General features: G+C 57.9%; 1 protein-coding gene across 1 annotated transcript in view; it reads left to right on the plus strand.

The window, feature by feature from the left end:
- Positions 1 to 16,571, plus strand: part of EPHA2 (EPH receptor A2) — a 26,477-nt gene extending 9,906 nt beyond the window's left edge. The window contains exons 4-17 of the mRNA XM_024749929.1: positions 5,477 to 5,632; positions 5,738 to 6,070; positions 6,608 to 6,723; positions 7,195 to 7,348; positions 7,836 to 7,935; positions 8,370 to 8,425; positions 8,672 to 8,797; positions 8,891 to 9,076; positions 9,244 to 9,305; positions 9,410 to 9,619; positions 9,827 to 9,976; positions 10,870 to 11,063; positions 11,666 to 11,821; positions 16,466 to 16,571. Coding sequence (XP_024605697.1) covers positions 5,477 to 5,632; positions 5,738 to 6,070; positions 6,608 to 6,723; positions 7,195 to 7,348; positions 7,836 to 7,935; positions 8,370 to 8,425; positions 8,672 to 8,797; positions 8,891 to 9,076; positions 9,244 to 9,305; positions 9,410 to 9,619; positions 9,827 to 9,976; positions 10,870 to 11,063; positions 11,666 to 11,821; positions 16,466 to 16,571 — 2,105 coding nt within the window. The remainder of the gene's footprint in view (positions 1 to 5,476; positions 5,633 to 5,737; positions 6,071 to 6,607; positions 6,724 to 7,194; positions 7,349 to 7,835; positions 7,936 to 8,369; positions 8,426 to 8,671; positions 8,798 to 8,890; positions 9,077 to 9,243; positions 9,306 to 9,409; positions 9,620 to 9,826; positions 9,977 to 10,869; positions 11,064 to 11,665; positions 11,822 to 16,465) is intronic.
- The last annotated feature ends 838 nt before the right edge of the window (positions 16,572 to 17,409 follow it).

Consider the following 17,409-nt stretch of genomic DNA (forward strand, 5'->3'; position numbering starts at 1 on the left):
TGGCCCCAGAGTCTCCCTTTGTGGCTTTTATTGATGACAAACCAAGCCCAGAGAGGGCGCTGGGCAGGCCAAGGTCACCCAGCACCTGGTCCAGGTTATTCCCAGCGTTTGTTTCTCCTGAGAGTTCTTTCCCCAGGAAGCTCTCAGCTCAAGAAAGAGTTAAATGGACAACGGAAGAGAGGCACCTCCCAGGTGCTGTGCGGACAGGTGGGCACACTGCCCAGAGAGCTCTTGTGAGCTATGTCAGGAATGAGCTAGCTTCCCTCCAGCTCCCCCACTCCCCTCCCTCCCTCCCCAGGCCTGCCTAGGGGACAGTGGAGTCACTCAGGCTGACCGTCATCTCCCCCGGGGCGGCTTTGTCTCCCTGTTGGTCTCTGCTTCCTGTGCTGGCATCGGCAGCTGAGCTTGTGGGGCCCCAGATAGTGCCTCAGCCGTGGGGACTGCCGGCCAGGTGAGCAGGTGGCCAGCGGCTTTGGCCGGAGGCTCAGCCCAGCAGCTGGGAGGCCGGAGCTGGAGGTGGGGCTGCAGGTCAGGAATTCCCTCCTTGGAGGCTGCCGCTCCCTCCAGGGGCCCAGCCCCTTGCTCCTGCAGCTTCTCTGTCCCCCAGTTCATGGACACCTCATCCCATGCTGAGCATTTCCCAAGCGAGGTTTCCTTCTGTCTTCACAAACAACCCAGGGAACCTGAGGACTTTATCCTCATTTTACAGATGAGGAAACTGAGGCCCAGAAAGAGGAAACAGTGACCAAAAGAGCTGGGGCCTGGCATGGGGAGGGCTGTCCCCAAGTGCCCCTGGCATATATCTTTCTACCCACAAGCTGTGTGACCTTGGTGAGTCCCCTCTGGGCCTCATTCTCCCCACCTGTAAAATGGGTAGGTTGGAGCCTTGCTGACTTAGCGATCAGAGCCTACCTCCTGTGACTTTCTGCCGTGGTTCCTTTTGAGAACCTGGGTTGCTCTGGCAAGCTGCAGACTGGGTGACCTCACCATGTGTGCAAGGAGCCGGGTCCTAGTGCTGGCATCCTGAGTGGCCCAGGCCTCTCCCAGGGTCCAGAGTTGAAGGGGAGGAGCTGATTGAGGCGGTCCTTAGGCAGGGTGTCCCTGAGCCATGGCAGGGGCTGTTGGCAGTCGGGACAGGGCTGATCCCCAGGTGGGGAACTCTGTGCGTTGTGACTCTTGGGCTTGTCCCCTCCCTGGGGAGTGCCACCGGGCCTTATTTCTGTGGAGTTTCCTCTGGCCTGAATGGGGGGGTTGGGGGTGGCAGCTCCCACCTCTGTGCCCTGCTCACCCTGCCCTCAGCTCACACTGGGGGCAAATTCAGATGCTGGCAGCTCCTTGGGGCGGCCCCTCCCTCCCTCGCTGAGGTGAGTGAGTCCCCAGAACGGAAGGAAGGAGGCAGGGAAAGCAAACAGAAGATAAAAGGCTGGTGGTAGGGAGACAGCGGGAAGCAGAGGCTGTGCTTATCACAGCTTGGTGGAGGAATGCGCACAGATAATTCCCCAGGGTGTGTGGGAAAAGGGCAAGGTGCTAGCAGCAACTGGGCCACTGGGACAACTGCTTCCATGGGGGCGACAGGGCCTGCTGGGGACTGAGAAGCTGCCGGGGTCTGGAGTTATCAGTTCCCCTCATTTGCAGGGTCAGTAACTTACGGGGTCGCCGTTTGCTGCCCGTCAGGGCACCAGACAAAGTCCAGGCTTCGCATCCTTGGGCTGAGGGGGTGCACGTGGTCGTCAGCTGGGCATGGCTTGGGGAGGTGACTGGCTGCAGGGAATTGTCACTGCGACCTCTTGACCCTGTGATTGACCCTGTGACCTCGCCACCACCACCAGCCCGGGAGGTTGTTGGGCCTTGAGGGAGGGGCTCTGCCAGGGGCTGGATTTGCGTCATGCCAGAGGGTGTATGTCCCTGAGTCACACCCCATGCTGCCATCTGAGGGGCGGGCATCGGGAACTGGAAAAGCTGGGGTGCAGCCCTGGGTGCAGCCACCATGCCCCAGTTAGTTCCCCTGCTCGGAGTGGCCCCGGGCCTGCCAGGCGACCGGCGTCAGAGGAGTTCTCCACAGGTGTGTCAGAGTCAGCTTCCGGTGCCAGGCAGGTGGTGTCCTGGTGCACTGTCCCCGCAGGGTCTCCCTGGGGACTGAAACGCCGCTCATTTCTGTGGCCCTAGAGCTCGTGTTTAATGAGCACGTGGGTTTTGTCTTTACTCACATATTCATTCATCCATCCAGTCAGCAAACACTAGCTGAGCACCTACTGCATGCCAGACCCTGTGCTGGAACACGGGACACAGATAATTCTTGCTCCCCACGAGCTGCCAGTCTCATAGAGGATCCTAATATATGCAGAAATCATTTCAATGGAGCATGAAAGCCAGGCTGTGAATTCCCCTGGAGCAGAAACAGTGTTTATCTTGCCATGGTCTCCCAGCACCCAGCACTGTGCCAGACACGTAGGAAACGCTCAATTTCTATTTGGTAAACATAAGATTGAGTAATAGATGCCCTAATGGTCAGAAGGGGACCAGAAATTGGGCAGTCTGGGAGGGCTGTGTAGAAGAGCTCAAGCTGGGTATTGAAGGATGCATAGGAGTTTGCTGGTTGGCGAAGGGACCATGGGTAGTTTGTGTATGTGAGTATGTTTGAGAATATGTGAACACGAAAAGTGTGACCCCTGTCCCCACTTGCCTTTCCTGCACGCCAGGAAATCCAACCAGGCAAAGTCAGGAAGACACAGGGGCCTGCTGGTGTCAGACACACGAACTCTGGGGCCCCTGAGCACGGGCACACTCTGGCAGGGCCCCTTGAAGTTCTGTGGTTGGAGGAGGGGGCACCACATTCTCGTCAGGCAAGTACATGCCTTGTTGGTGCTGCCTCTCCACTGTAATATCTGGCACATCCGCAGCGGAAATCTCTCCAAATTCCCTCTTTCCTGCTGGCAGCAGGCGGGCCACCCCCGGGCTCTGGGACCAAAGAATGGAACCCGCCTCTTCCCCCACTTCCGCCTCTTGGCATAGGGCTGGGGGCTGGGGAGCAACCACGTGGTGGGGAGTGGGGACATTGTGGGTTTTGCAGGTGGTGGCTAAAACCTTGTGGGGGCTCGTGGTCCCTCCCCAGCCTGAGAGCCTGAGCCGGGAAGATGCGATAGTGTTCTAGGGGCCCCTGAGCACCCCTACTCCGCGGGGCCTGGACCACCTGGAGCCAGCACTTACCCAGAGTATAAGCCCCTCGGGTGGACAAGTCAGGGCATTTGGGGGAATTGAGATCCCACTATAAACATAGCCCAGCTTTCTGAAGTCTCATTTTTACTTGAAGATTTGGGGGAGGAGAGAGCTATTTTTGTATGGTAACAGATAAGTTATGAGGAGGACTGCAAAATACACGTGGATTTCTTAAATATAATAGGAGACTTGAAAGACCTCTGGGCCTTCCTTGAAGGAGGCCGTGTTGGAGGCCCCAACAAACCCCCACCCACCCCCCGGGCTTGATTCTAGTCTTTTCTCCCCATAGGACATAAATGTGCCCAGTATGAGAAGACGTATGTTAAGAGGAGGCACAGCCCCTCGCCCCGCCCCCCAGCTGCTCTGAAATTAGTTTGGGGATTTTCTGGCTGTTGAAGCAGGTCGGACCTCCTCTCCTCTCTCTTCTGGCTTGTTTCAGAGTATTGATTTCTCTTTGCTCCAAACTGAAATGTTTGTGAGAAAGGAGGGAGGTTCGAGGTCAGGCATCCTGGGTTTGGGTTTTGGGTTCGTGTCTTAGGAGCTTGTTGACCTTTGGCCAAGTTCTTTTTCCTCTCTGAGCATCAGTTTCCTCACCTCCAAAGTGGAATGAATGATAACAGCGCCTAGTATAACAGACTTATTGTGAGGACTAAACGAATGTCAAGTGCGTAGCTCAGGAACTACACACAGCGGCTGCTGAATCAGTGGTGGCTGTTTGTAACTGGGGCTCCAGGCTCTGCACAGAGCAGGAGTCGGGTCCCAGGTCCCTTCTGTCCTGGACAAGCCCCCTTCCCTACAGCGTGTGCCTGAGCTCTTTCAGGGCCTGTGCTGACATTCTGAAGTGGCCTTGCTGTTTGTCACCCCTAACTCCTCCTCCCAGTATTCCTGCCCTGCTGAACTCCTACTCAGCCTCTAAACCCCAGCTGAAATATCTCCTCTATGACTCCACAAACCTCCAGCCAAGCTTGTCTCTACCCCCTTAGCCCTTTGCCCACCCCTTATTTATTTATTTTAACTTTTTATTTTATATTGGAGTATAACCTGTTAACAATGTTGTGATAGTTTCAGGTACATAGCAAAGCGACTCAGCCATACGTATACGTGTATCCATTCTCCCCCAGACTCCCCTCCCATCCAGGCTGCCACATAACATCGAGCAGAGTTCCCTGTGCTGTGCAGTAGGTCCTTGCTGCCCACCCCTGTATGGTGGACATTGTCACGTGCTCTAGCTCCCAGAGGTCAGGGGCTTTGTCTCATCTCGAGGTCCATGCACTGGGCTGCACGCAGAGTTGAGGATCAGTGTTTGATGAACGTGACACTGAGGCTGGAGGTATCTCAGGACCCTCTCCAGAGTAAGCTGAGGGCGGGAACGATAACTGTAGGGTTGGGTAAGAGGTCCCTGGGTGACCCCACCCCATCTTGGCCACTTCAGCAGATGCCCAATCCCTGGACAGCCCCGCACAGTGTCTGGGTAGCTTCCTGTCTGTGGGACCAGGAAAGGGCTTGGGGCAGGGGCAGGCAGGGGCAGGATAGGGTGGTGGGAGGAAGGAGCCTCTGGAATCAGGTGTCTGAGCTCCCCCGGCTTGGCCAGGACAGGACCTGCCACCGGGGGAGGGAGAGCTGCTTTCTGGCCGCCCTTGTGAGTGGCGGAAATGACTGGGTCTCTGAAAGCGGGTCCGGAGAAAATGCTGGGGGCCTGGCCTTTCCTGCTTCCTGGTCAGCCAGCCCCGGCACAGGAAAGCGGTCGGGTCCCAGGGCGGGGGGCGCACCTGCAGAGGTAGCATCCTGATGCCCCTGTCTAATCTGTTAGTCAGCAAACACAAATGGCGAAGAAGAAGCAGCCACTGCCCTGGGCAGCTCTCAGTCCAGGTGGGGACCTGCCAGGCTGGTCCACACGGATTAAAGGATATCTCCAGGTGGGCAGCGTGCTCTGTCCAAGGCTGAGCCAGCTGTGAGATAGGATTCTTAGGAAGCTGGAAGGTGAGATGTGGGCCTTGAATGCCAGGCTCAGGGGCATGGCGCTTCTTGCAAGAGCCACTGGGGAGGGCTGCAAAGCTTTGGAGCGGGAGGGCAAGGCACTTCCTGGGTGTCTGGCCCGAGCTAGGTGCTTACCATGCATTTTCTCATCACAAGACATTTTACCAATGACAAAACGGGCCCATAGAGGTTTAGTGACTTGCCAGGGGTCCCAGGGCCAGGGAGGGAAAAGTCGCTCGGGGTGAGAACAGGCTGAGCTGATGTCTGTCCCTGTGCCTGCCAGCCTGCTCGCCGGGATTCTTCAAGTCCGAGGCATCCGAGAGCCCCTGTCTGGAGTGCCCCCCACACACCCTGCCGTCCTCCGAGGGGGCCACCGCCTGCGAGTGTGAGGAAGGCTATTTCCGAGCCCCGCAGGACCCACTTTCACTGCTCTGCACGCGTGAGTCTCACAGCGGGTCAGGGAGGGGTGACAGAGCTGGGCGTGGTGATGTTGACATGTCCAGGCCTACCTGGATCCGAGCTCTGACCTCTGCCCTCTGCACAGGCCCGCCCTCCGCCCCGCACTACCTCACGGCTGTGGGCATGGGCGCCAAAGTGGAGCTGCGCTGGACGCCCCCCCAGGACAACGGGGGCCGCGAGGATATCACCTACAGTGTCACCTGCGAGCAGTGCTGGCCCGAGTCGGGCGAGTGCGGTCCCTGCGAGGCCAGCGTGCGCTACTCGGAGCCACCGCATGGGCTGACCCGCACCAGCGTGACAGTCAGCGACCTAGAGCCCCATATGAACTACACCTTCACCGTAGAGGCCCGCAACGGCGTCTCGGACCTGGTGACCAGCCGCAGCTTCCTCACTGCCAGCGTCAGCATCAACCAGACAGGTGAGGGCCCAGGGGTGGCAGCTGTGCCCTTGGGGCCCGCCCAGGTGGGGCTTCATGAGGATGACCACGCAGGGTTCGGCTGGGTTCAGAGAGAGACAGCAGCAAGTGGTTAAAGACACAGTCCCTGTAATCACTTCCAAGCTCTGTGACTGTGGGCAGGTTACTTAACCTCTCTGAGCCCCAGTTTCCTCACCTGTAAAATGGGCGTTCTAGGGCTTTTGAGAGGATTTAATAAACTCTTGTATATAAGGCTCTTAGAACAGTGCCTGGTCCATAAAGAGGTTATAGCAAGAGTCAGATATTGTTTTGGTTTTATGATTTATGCACTCATAAGTACTCACAGGGTACCCCTGATGTGCCAGCCTGTGGTGGGGCCCAGCCTGGGACTTTGTGCTCTGGAGCTAGGAGTTGAGAATCCCAGGTCGGGATCTAAGGAGCCTGGGCTGTGGATGGGAATGCGTCTGGGTGCATCCCCACTACTCCCCTTCCCCTGTGTGGCTTTTCACACCCCTCCCCTCCCCCCACCGTCCTGCCCAGAGCCCCCCAAGGTGAAGCTGGAGGACCGCAGCACCACCTCGCTGAGCGTCTCTTGGAGCATTCCGCCACCGCAGCAGAGTCGCGTGTGGAAGTACGAGGTCACCTACCGCAAGAAGGTAACTCTCAGAGGGTTGGGGCTGTCCCCGCTGGGCTTCGAACAGAGGACCAGCTGGTCACATAGACGCTCACTGCACAGCACAGCCATCTGAAGAAGCGCTGTTCTGCAGATGAGGAAAGTGGGGTCTGGGATCTTCCTGAGAGTTGCCTCTCCCAGGCCAGCCCGGCAGAGATTTGTGGGAAAGAAGACATAGTGTTCTGGAATCCCCAGAAGAGATAGTCTTGGGTGGTGGGGAGCCAGGTCTTGGGGATCAGGCAGACCTGGGTTTGAGTCCCGGGTCACGCATTTACTGGTTATGACCTGGAGTGAGTCGCTTCACTTCTCTGAGCCTCAGCTTCCTCCTCTGTGAGGTGAGCATCGAGGTTGCTAACATAGCTTGTCACCTTGCTAAGCTGGGGCTGCTCCCTGGTGGGCTCAGCTGATGGCCCTGCCCTCACCGTCTGTCCCTCCACCCGCCAAACACCCACAGGGTGACTCCAACAGCTACAACGTGCGCCGCACTGAAGGCTTCTCCGTGACCCTGGATGACCTGGCTCCGGACACCATCTACCTGGTCCAGGTGCAGGCGCTGACGCAGGAGGGCCAGGGTGCTGGCAGCAAGGTGCACGAGTTCCAGACACTGTGTGAGTCAGGGACCAGGGTGTGGGCCAGGCCAGAGTCCTGAAACAACTGGGACATCGTGGGCGGAGGGAATGGATCAAAGAACTTAGAAGTGTCCCCTTCCTGGTCGGCCAGGGCCTAGGACAGTCCAGTGTGGGTCAGCCCCAAGTCTGCGGAGGGGGCAGAATTGAGGGCTGGGGGTGTGGGAACCAGCTGTGTATCCAGGGCAGTGTTGTGAGAAGGAAGGATGTGGGCTGTGGCATTGGCGGGCCCAGTTCAAATCCTGCATCGTGGAGAGAGTCCCACACACCTGAGACTACCTGCTCTATTCCCTGGGGAAGCCCTCTCATTTGCCATCTGTGAAATGGGAATAAATATCCTCATGGACCGTCACTAGTAAAGGCACCTGGCAGGTGTCTTGGGGCCCTAAAGTACAACCGGGGGTATTACCATGATTTGAAGGCGGGGGTGGGGGGGCTCCCTTGTCATCTGCTGGTCTCTCCCTGGCAGCCATGGAAGGATCTAGCAACATGGCAGTGATTGGTGGTTTGGCCGTTGGTGTGGTCTTGCTTCTGGTGCTGGCAGGAATTGGCTTCTTCATCCACCGCAGGTTCGTTGGAGCCTACGCCCCGGGGGCTTAGGTGGGACACCTGTATGGAAACTGGGGCTGATAGGAATCTAGTCCCTGCCTCCCGGTGGGCTGTAAAGATGTAATGATCTGTAAAGGGCTCAGCACAGCACCTGCGAGGCTCAGGGCATGGTGGTCATTATGACGGTACGTCCACACTTCCTCGGGACACGCGGGCAGGAAGCTCTGGGGAGCTCTAATGAGGAGAGCCTTCATTACAGCCACTTAAGGGGCCGTCACGGGGTGTAGATCCCAAGGAGTGAGCCCGGCTTGCTCACTTCCTCTCCCCCTGCCTGACTGAGCAGAGGGCTGAGCACACCAGCCCGCAACCTGGACCAGAGCAGGGTCAGGAGGCTCCCCGGCTGGTGCCGGGCACTGACCTCCCTGCGTGTTTGGTTTCCCATGGGGTCTCTCAGGAGGAAGAGCCTGCGGACGCGCCAGTCCTCCGAAGACGTTTACTTTTCCAAGTCAGGTGAGATGCAGCGCCGCCTCCATGCCTGGCCTGCTGTCCCCACGGGCCTCCCCAGCTCTGTGGTAGAGATGGGGGCAGCCAGAGCACTCCCCGGGCGTCCTTGGGCAGCTCAGAGGGCTGAGCCAGAGGCTCCTGAGGTGCCCGGACTGTTGCCTACTCCCCCTCCCCCTCCCCCAAGGCAGCCCCTCGTAGGGACCCCTCCCCTCCCCAAACTGTCTATGACCCTGCCCTTCCTTCCCCTCCCAGAACAACTGAAGCCCCTGAAGACGTACGTGGACCCACACACATACGAGGACCCCAACCAGGCTGTGCTCAAGTTCACCACCGAGATCCATCCGTCCTGTGTCACACGGCAGAAGGTGATCGGAGCAGGTGAGGTTAAGCGCTCGCCGAGGGGCCTGGTACGGGTTGGGAGCAGCCGACGCCCGGGCTGACTGGGACGTCTCCCACATCGCCTGCCTGCAGGAGAGTTTGGGGAGGTGTACAAGGGCACGCTGAAGGTGTCGGGCAAGAAGGAGGTCCCCGTGGCCATCAAGACGCTGAAAGCCGGCTACACAGAGAAGCAGCGGGTGGACTTTCTCAGCGAGGCCAGCATCATGGGCCAGTTCAGCCACCACAACATCATCCGCCTGGAGGGCGTTGTCTCCAAATGTGAGGCCCGGCTTCAGAGTGGGCTGTGGGAGACCCACGTGGGGGGTGGGGGAGGGGCTGCCCCCGGGGCCTCTGATAGGGTCTCTGTTCAGAGCTGTGCCCAGCCCCGCCTGGGCCTCTTCCCTCCACCTGTGGCCATCCCCTCACACCTGCGCTCACCCCTGCAGACAAGCCCATGATGATCATCGCCGAATACATGGAGAACGGGGCTCTGGACAAGTTCCTTCGGGTAAGGACGTGGGCCGGGGCGGGGCGGGATCTGTGGCTGGCGCTTAGGGGCCCTGGTGGGCGCGGGGCTGGCTGGCTGGCAGCTGAGGGCCTGTGCTCTGGCAGGAGAAGGATGGCGAGTTCAGCGTGCTGCAGCTGGTGGGCATGCTGCGGGGCATCGCGGCCGGCATGAAGTACCTGGCCAACATGAACTACGTCCACCGCGACCTGGCTGCCCGCAACATCCTCGTCAACAGCAACCTGGTCTGCAAGGTGTCTGACTTCGGCCTGTCCCGTGTGCTGGAGGACGACCCCGAGGCCACCTACACCACCAGTGTAAGGGCTGGGGCGGCTGTCACCTGGGATGGGGGCCTCAATGAGGTGAAGCAGCCCTCGCTCTGCTCCGGGGTCCTGTCCCCTGCCCACCTGGGGCGTGGGCCTCAGGAGGCAAGAACGCCTCTGAGGAGCATGGAGGAAGGGCCCTGACTGCGATCGTCCTGGGGGTGGCCTAGGGGACAATAGTGATTGGCCAGATCCCCACAGGGTGGCAAGATCCCGATCCGCTGGACGGCTCCGGAGGCCATCTCCTACCGCAAGTTCACCTCCGCCAGCGACGTGTGGAGCTATGGCATCGTCATGTGGGAAGTGATGACGTACGGCGAGCGGCCCTACTGGGAGCTGTCGAACCACGAGGTAGGCCCCCTCGCCCTGCCCAGCCCCATCCGGATCTGAACTGAAACCCTTTACTCATCCTCGAACCCCAGGGGCTGGGCAGAGAAGAGTTTTGGGGGCTAATCTTCATCTGGTACACCCCTTCATTGGTTCGTTCAGTGAATGTTTCTTGAGGGCCTACCATGTGTCAGGCCTTGTGCTGAGCTCCAGACCCAGTCCCTGCTTACACTCAGCAGAAGGACGAGGAGAGAAGTAGCGGGTGTGGGGGAAGTGTGTGCGTGCACGCATGTGTGTATCTGTGTGTGTGTGTGTAAGTGCCTGGTGCCTCATGCAGCCTAGAGGCCTAGAAGGCTTCCCAGAGGGGGTTACGTCTCAGCTAGGACTAAGGCACAATAAAGCAGCAGCAGCCAGGTGAGAACACAGAGGGGAGGAGTGCCCTGGCTGAAGGGAGCAGAGAGTATAGGCGCCCAGAGACCGCGGGGAGGCTGGCTGCAGGGCACACAGCATGGCTGCTGCCCGGGGTACCCTGTGAGGCAGCGGAGTGTATAGGCGCCCAGAGACCGCGGGGAGGCTGGCTGCAGGGCACACAGCATGGCTGCTGCCCGGGGTACCCTGTGAGGGAGCAGAGAGTATAGGCACCTAGAGACCGTGGGGAGGCTGGCTGCAGGGCACACAGCATGGCTGCTGCCCGGGGTACCCTGGAGGGAACGAAGTCAGGAGGCCCTTCCCCCTCTGGAGACATCCTCTTAGCTCCTGTCCTTTGTGTAGCGCTGAAGGTTGTGTGTCGTGCCTAAGGAAGGAGGCCAATCCCGCTGTTTCGGGGGTACCCCTTCTCTCCTCTAGCAGCCCCTGTGTATGGGGCAGTTTGGGGGCTGTGAAGGCACCCCGACCATCCTGCTCGCCCCCTCCCCCAGGTGATGAAGGCCATTAATGACGGCTTCCGGCTTCCCACGCCCATGGACTGCCCCTCCGCCATCTACCAGCTCATGATGCAGTGCTGGCAGCAGGAGCGCGCCCGCCGCCCCAAGTTCGCCGACATTGTCAGCATCTTGGACAAGCTCATCCGAGCCCCCGAATCCCTCAAGACCCTGGCTGACTTTGACCCCCGGTGGGTTCCATACCCTCTGTCCAGGGGGCCCCCGGTTTTACTCCTGAGCCACTTCAGCGTAACGGGCAGCCAGGGGCGGTGGGCAAGGGGCTCAGAAGTTACGCGTGGGCTTTACTTAGACTGGACCGGGTTGGCTCAGGTGGCACTAACGGAACCAATCAGCACATACAGTAAATGTGCCAGCACGGCACTCAGCGCTTAACGTGTTTTAACTCATTTAAACAACTTAGGAGCTGGGTCCTGTAATCATCCCCCTTTTGTAGATGAGGAAACAGACGTAGGGCAATTAAGTGTCTTATGTGCTGGCAAGTGGCCGGGCTGGGACTGTGACTCTGAAAACCTGACTGTCTTAACATTTGGTTATTTTGTAGTAACTGGTGGTGGTGCCATCAGTAGAAGCAGAGGGGTGGCAGGAGCTTTAAACACTGACTGCTCCCGACACATCAGGCAGACTCCCGGAAGCCTACCTGACTTGGCTGCCCCGTTGTCCAGATGAGGGAACCGAGGCACAGGGCAGCTGAGCGAATTGCCGGGGTTAGGGAGCAGCATCGTGGGCTGGACCCCGCAGCCCCTCACTCGCGGGCCGGTATCTCCTGTTGCAGGGTGTCCATCCGGCTGCCCAGCACCAGCGGCTCAGAGGGTGTGCCCTTCCGCACGGTGTCCGAGTGGCTGGAATCCATCAAGATGCAGCAGTACACTGAGCACTTCCTGGCGGCCGGCTACACGGCCATCGAGAAGGTGGTGCAGATGACCAACGAGTGAGTCTGCGCTCGGCCCCGCCCGTGCCTGCCCTCTCCCGCCTCCCGCCTCCCCAGGCTGCCTCTGGCTCCACCACCCATCTGCTCTTCTCTCTACCTTCCCAACGCTCCCCTCTCTTCTCTTTCTCTCTCCTTCTCTTTTGGGGAGGGTGGCTTTGCAGGAAGGGCAGAACCAGGCTGGCAGCCAGCAATTCTGGTCGCTTACTCGTGGCTCCGTCCTCTTCCTACATCTTTTTTCCACAGCGAGAAAATAATAGTAATTGTGATCATAACCGTAGCATTTATCGTGGGCTGTGCCAGCTCCATGCCTGAGCGCTTTGAATCAGCCCTCATGATAACTTGGCAGGTGGTTCCCGTCAGTAGTCCCACTGGGCAGGTCAGAAACAGTACAGCCCAGGGTCCATGGCCATTTGGGGGATTCCAGCCCTGGTCAGTCAGGGTCCAGAGCTCAGGGACCATGGAGGCCATTAGTGGAGAAGCTGAGGCTCAGAGAGGTTACACGGCTTACTCCAGGTCACACAGTTTGTAGCTGAGAAAAGAAAGGCTTCACTTCACAGCCATCACCTGGTTGAATTCCCTATTTGCCTTGTGAATAGATGCTATTATTACTTCCCTATTTAAGTAGGAAAACTGAGGCTGAGAGGTTACGTAGGTTGCCCGAGGTCACGCAGCCAGTTAGGGGCAGCGTTCCTCTCCAGGACGCTGAGAAGAAATGGGCAGAGCCCTTGGACTTCCCTGGCTGATGCCGAGGAGAGAGGGCACCAGGCCAGCCCATCCCAGGCACCTCTCCCCGTGTGGTTGACTCTCAGCTCTGCGGTCCAGCTTGGCAAGAAGTGGCAGTTACCCCTTACCCTGGCCCTGTGTTCTGCCTTTTGTCAGGCTGCCCTATGGGAGCTCTTCTCTCCTCCCAGCTCCAGCATCAGGGACCCTTCCCGGCATGGACTTGGCATGGACACCTCCTCCCACCCCAGGAGGGAGAAGACATTACCCTCTTAGCTTTTTGTGCTTCTAAAAATACTGTTAGTTCCCAATAGCTCAGCTTGTGTAAGGTCCAAGGTCATGGTGGGAATGAGCCTTGGGGTTGAGAGGTTTTGGGAATCACATGGGAAGGGACAACCCAGGCGTCCCACAGTTCTGGGTCACAGTTCTGGGATTTGGGCCTGTGTCTGAACATTCTCCAAGGCCTCTGAAAACTGCTCAACTGGGCTTCTGACCTGCTGCTCAAGGCCTCTCAGACTAGGCCCCGGCCTGCCCCAGGGGAAGGCTGGGATGAAAGTCAGGCAGGGACAGAGCTGACCAGAGGGCGGCACGGAAATGTGGAGAGAAGAGACGGGCCCCAGGATATCTTTTGTTTCCAGCCAACTGCAGGGTCCAAAGCTTGGGCTCTGCAGTCACACCTGGGTTCGAGCCCACACTGGCCACTCCCTAGCCGGTGGTTTTGGTCAAATTAGGTTTCATCTTTGAACCTTGGTTTCTGTTTCCCCGTTGTGGGGATTGCATGGGTGCAATACAGATGATATGCCTGGTACGCAGTGAGGGCTTAACCCATGTCACTCTTCCCTTTTCCTCCATGCCCTTGCTTTCCACCCATAGCCTGCAGGCAAATACCAGGGTTTCTCGGCTCCCTCCTCCAACCTGGGAACCTGGAACGGCCCCCTTTGCCCCTCCAGGAGCTCCCACTGAGGACAGTGAAGTTTCTCTTCTGGGTGAGCAGAGCTGAGGGCACGGAGAAGTGCATACAGGAAACACATGTTCGTAGAAGCTTCCCGAAATAGCCCGGGGTGCTCCTCGGCCAATTCCTTTCCCACGAGCAGGAAGGAGCAGGGACGGGGCTGTCTTGGATCGGTGGAGGGTGTGTGTGCTGTGTTTTGAAAAGGCCTGCATAAAGGCAGGAAGTCATTCCACGCTGCTTCTCCTCCCATCAGCTCCACTGGTGCTCAGATCTGGGGCCTGTGTGACTCACACCACTGCCTCCTTCAGTACTTCAATTAAATGAAAGAAAGGGGGGTCTCAAAGTGCTTTTTCACCCCGAAAGCTCTGTCTACACATGCTGTGGATCCCAGTGCGAGGCTCTGAGCCGCTCTCAGAATTCAGCCCTTCTGGGATGGGGTCTGGATTTCGGCTTCAATGCCCTTACCCCCGTCTTTGCCTCCCTGCTTCCTTTGGCCCCTTCCACGGGGCTGGCCGCTCGGTTCCCTGTGGTCCCACAGTGGCCACCTTTTCTCGTCTTGAGCATTCACCGTGTTATTTTGGACTCACCTGAGTTTCTAGCTGGAGTAGTGAGTGGTTCTAAATGTGTTTCGAGGAGCTAATGAAAGCAGTGGATGTTACACCCCAGAAAAATACCCAGTCCAACAAAAGGCCCATCCAGTGTGCGAGGCTGTGGATACAGCGTCCCGAGAGGGCGTGGGGACACTGGCTGATGGGTCTTCTGGTCTCCGAGTGCCCTCAGCCCAGGCGTGGCGCTGATGGGATGTTTGCTGAGAGCATGAAAGATCAGGCCACCTCTCCCTCCACTCTCCTTGCACCAAGGGCCAGAGCACAGTCGGTGCTCACTGGGGAGATTGTGGCCTTTGAATTCCCTGAGGCCGGGGCTGGCCTTGTGAGTGCTCAGGAAGAAGGTGGCCTCAGGCATGTGCTTCCCCACCCCTGTGATGGGAGTTGATCCAAGGAAGTGACTGCCTTGGATGTCAGAGTGGGGAACTGAGGCGGGGGCAGGAACAGACTTGCAAGAGGCCGCAGGCATTGGCCGGTCTGGGAGCCTCATCCTGTGTGTGTCCCTGTTTATAGTTAGGAAATGAGGCAGGGAAGGTTTGGGGGGCTTTGTGTTGGAAGAGACTGGGGCTGGGGCAGGTGGCTTAGAAGCATCTAATCAGAGCCTCCTATTTTACGTATAAAGAAACTGTGGCCCAAAGACAGGACAGGACCCACCCGACGCTCTGGTGGAATCCAGGACTAGAATTCGGCCTCCTGCCTCCCAGCCCAGGACTCCTCCTCCTACACGGACCTCAGAAGCACCCTCAGCTCCCGCCCTGTCAGGTTAACTTCACCAACCTGGGAGAGGGGCCCCAGGCAGCGCTGGGCAATGGCTCAGTCGCCACTAAAGCATTCATTCATTCATTCATTCATTTGGCAGACACTCCTTGAGGGCCTACTGTTTACCAGGCCTATCCTGGACCTTGGGAGGGGCTGGGAGTGAGGGGATGAGCCTGGGGCACTAGGCCCTACCGTTGCTCTGCTATAGCTAACATAACCCACTGGTCCTTAAACCATACATCAGGGTCTTTGGGATCTGATCAAATGCAGACTCCCTGCCCCGCCTTCAGAACTTCAAAGTCACTGAGTCTGGAGTTGGGCCCAGGATCCTGCCTTTTCAGTAAGTGCCTCCTTCCCTGCTGGTCCGAATACTTACCTGGGAGCCACACTTAGACACCTACAGGTATGGGGGAAACAGTGCTTCTTTTCCATCACCCTCAACTGTATAGGTTAGAAATGGCGCTGTAGTGTTGGGTTAGGAAGTTCTCCCAGATGTCTGACTCCTGGCCTTCCTGCTTCAGTCCCTGAGCCGCCCTCCCACACACCTGAAAGTCATGTCTCCGGAACTGCAAATAGGAGCTTACACCATATAGTTAGCTCCCTTTACAGCCAGGAGAGGGCCCGTAAAAACCTGGGTGTTTTCATGGGTTTGGGCTGGTGGACGAGGATGGTGAAGGAGGAAACTCCCAGAGTAAGCAGTGAGGTCCGCTCCAGGGCTCTTGGAGTATAAGTGGTTTTACAAGGGGATGGAGGGGCATGGAAAGGAGGGGCAGGGAAGGGCTATGGACTCCTGGGCGCGTCTTTCTATCTGGTACTATCTGGTATCTGGCCGCCTTACCCCTCTGCCACCAGTATCCAGGATCTCCCACTCTCCAGTTAGGCACTGTTATCCCATTTTACAGGTGAGGAAATTGAGGTCCCTAAAGGGAAAACCCCTACCTCAGGGTAACCTAGTCACTGGATCTGGTCACCTGAAAGGCCCTCCCATTAGAGACCAGCAGAACTTTAACCTCTGATGGTCCCTCAGCAAGGATCTCCTGAGTCCTTCCTCCGTTATGAGAACTTGGAGGGAGTGGAGGTGAAACAAGGCGATGGCTGTGACGAGACCTTGGGCAGAGAGCTTTGAGCGACACCCCCAGAGGGTCCCTGGCATCTGGTGATGGTATCAGTGCTGCCTGGGGAGGAGCCTTACCTGGGGACAGACCCCAGGGTGGGGGAGGGCAGCCTTTGTTCACAGCTGGCTTGATTCAGCTCCCCCACCTCTTAGCCTGGGTCACTTTGGGCAAGTCACTTCACCTCTTTGAGCCTCAGTTTTCTAGTCTGCAAAATGGGGGCAAAAACAGCACCTACCGTAGATTTTGTGCAGATTTGATTTAAAGAAAACAAAGCTGCTCGCATTCAGCGCTTCAATCACTTTCCGAATTTTGTCGGTGTCGGCAGGCTTTCCGGATATGCATCCACTCATCAGACCTCTGCCTTACGAGCTCTGCCCCCCAGGCACCCAGGGCCCCCTCCCCGCTCCCTCTTCTCTCCCCTCACCTCCCTGCCGTGGCTGCCCACCTCTCCAGAGCAGGCCCCTCACTCTCCCTCTCTCCCTCCCCCGCACAGCGACATCAAGAGGATCGGGGTGCGGCTGCCCGGCCACCAGAAGCGCATTGCCTACAGCCTGCTGGGCCTCAAGGACCAGGTGAACACAGTGGGGATCCCCATCTGAGCCCTGACAGACCTCGTGACCCCCTCAGCTAAGAATACTTGAAGAAACAGACTGGCTTTCCTGCCAGCTCCATGCTGGGCCACCAGGGACCTTATTTATTTCTAGTCCTTCTTTATTGATGCCACCCTGAGGGCTCTGCTGGGGGGTCTTGGACGATACCTTGGCCTGAGCTGAGGAGATGCTCAGGGACCTTGGGCAGGGGGGCCTCTTCATCTACCAAGGACAGACAGCCAAGCACTTAGCAGTCACCATCGTGTTCCCAGCATCCCCGGGGGCAGGAGCCCCGCCAAGGCCTTTGGACGCACACGTGGGACATTGCTAAACTGACCTCCCCTTCGCCGTCTCAGGAGGTGGGGCGGTCAGCCTGCAGCAGTCACAGGAGCAGGGTACCTCACGAGAAGAGGACAAACAGCAGAGTCAGCTGGGCAAGACCCACAGCGGTTCTCCCGTCCCTCTAGTGCCTTCCTCAGCTCCCCAGGCCCCATCCTCAGCCCCCACGGGCCAAACACTTGCTTCCTCGGGGCCCTCACAGGATGCTTGGTTGTGTGGAGGGTTTTTTTTTTTTTAATATATATTTTGTACTTTGTGGAGAGAATGTGTGTGTGACAGGGGCCCGGCTAGGACTGGGGGCAGACAACGGCCTGTGTCAGACACTCCCAGGCTGGGGGCTGGCCCATCCGGCCTCTCACCCCTTTAGACGACATTTTCTACTCTGTCAGTATTAATGATTTTGTTCTGTTGCATATTTTTCTTCGAACCTTAATTTATTATTATTTTTTTATATTTATTGTTAGGAAATGACTTATTTCTGCTCTGAAATAAAGCTGCAGATTGTCAA

The sequence above is a fragment of the Neophocaena asiaeorientalis genome, unplaced genomic scaffold (assembly GCF_003031525.2).
Source record: "Neophocaena asiaeorientalis asiaeorientalis breed wild unplaced genomic scaffold, Neophocaena_asiaeorientalis_V1.1 scaffold275, whole genome shotgun sequence".
Lineage (NCBI taxonomy): Eukaryota > Metazoa > Chordata > Mammalia > Artiodactyla > Phocoenidae > Neophocaena > Neophocaena asiaeorientalis.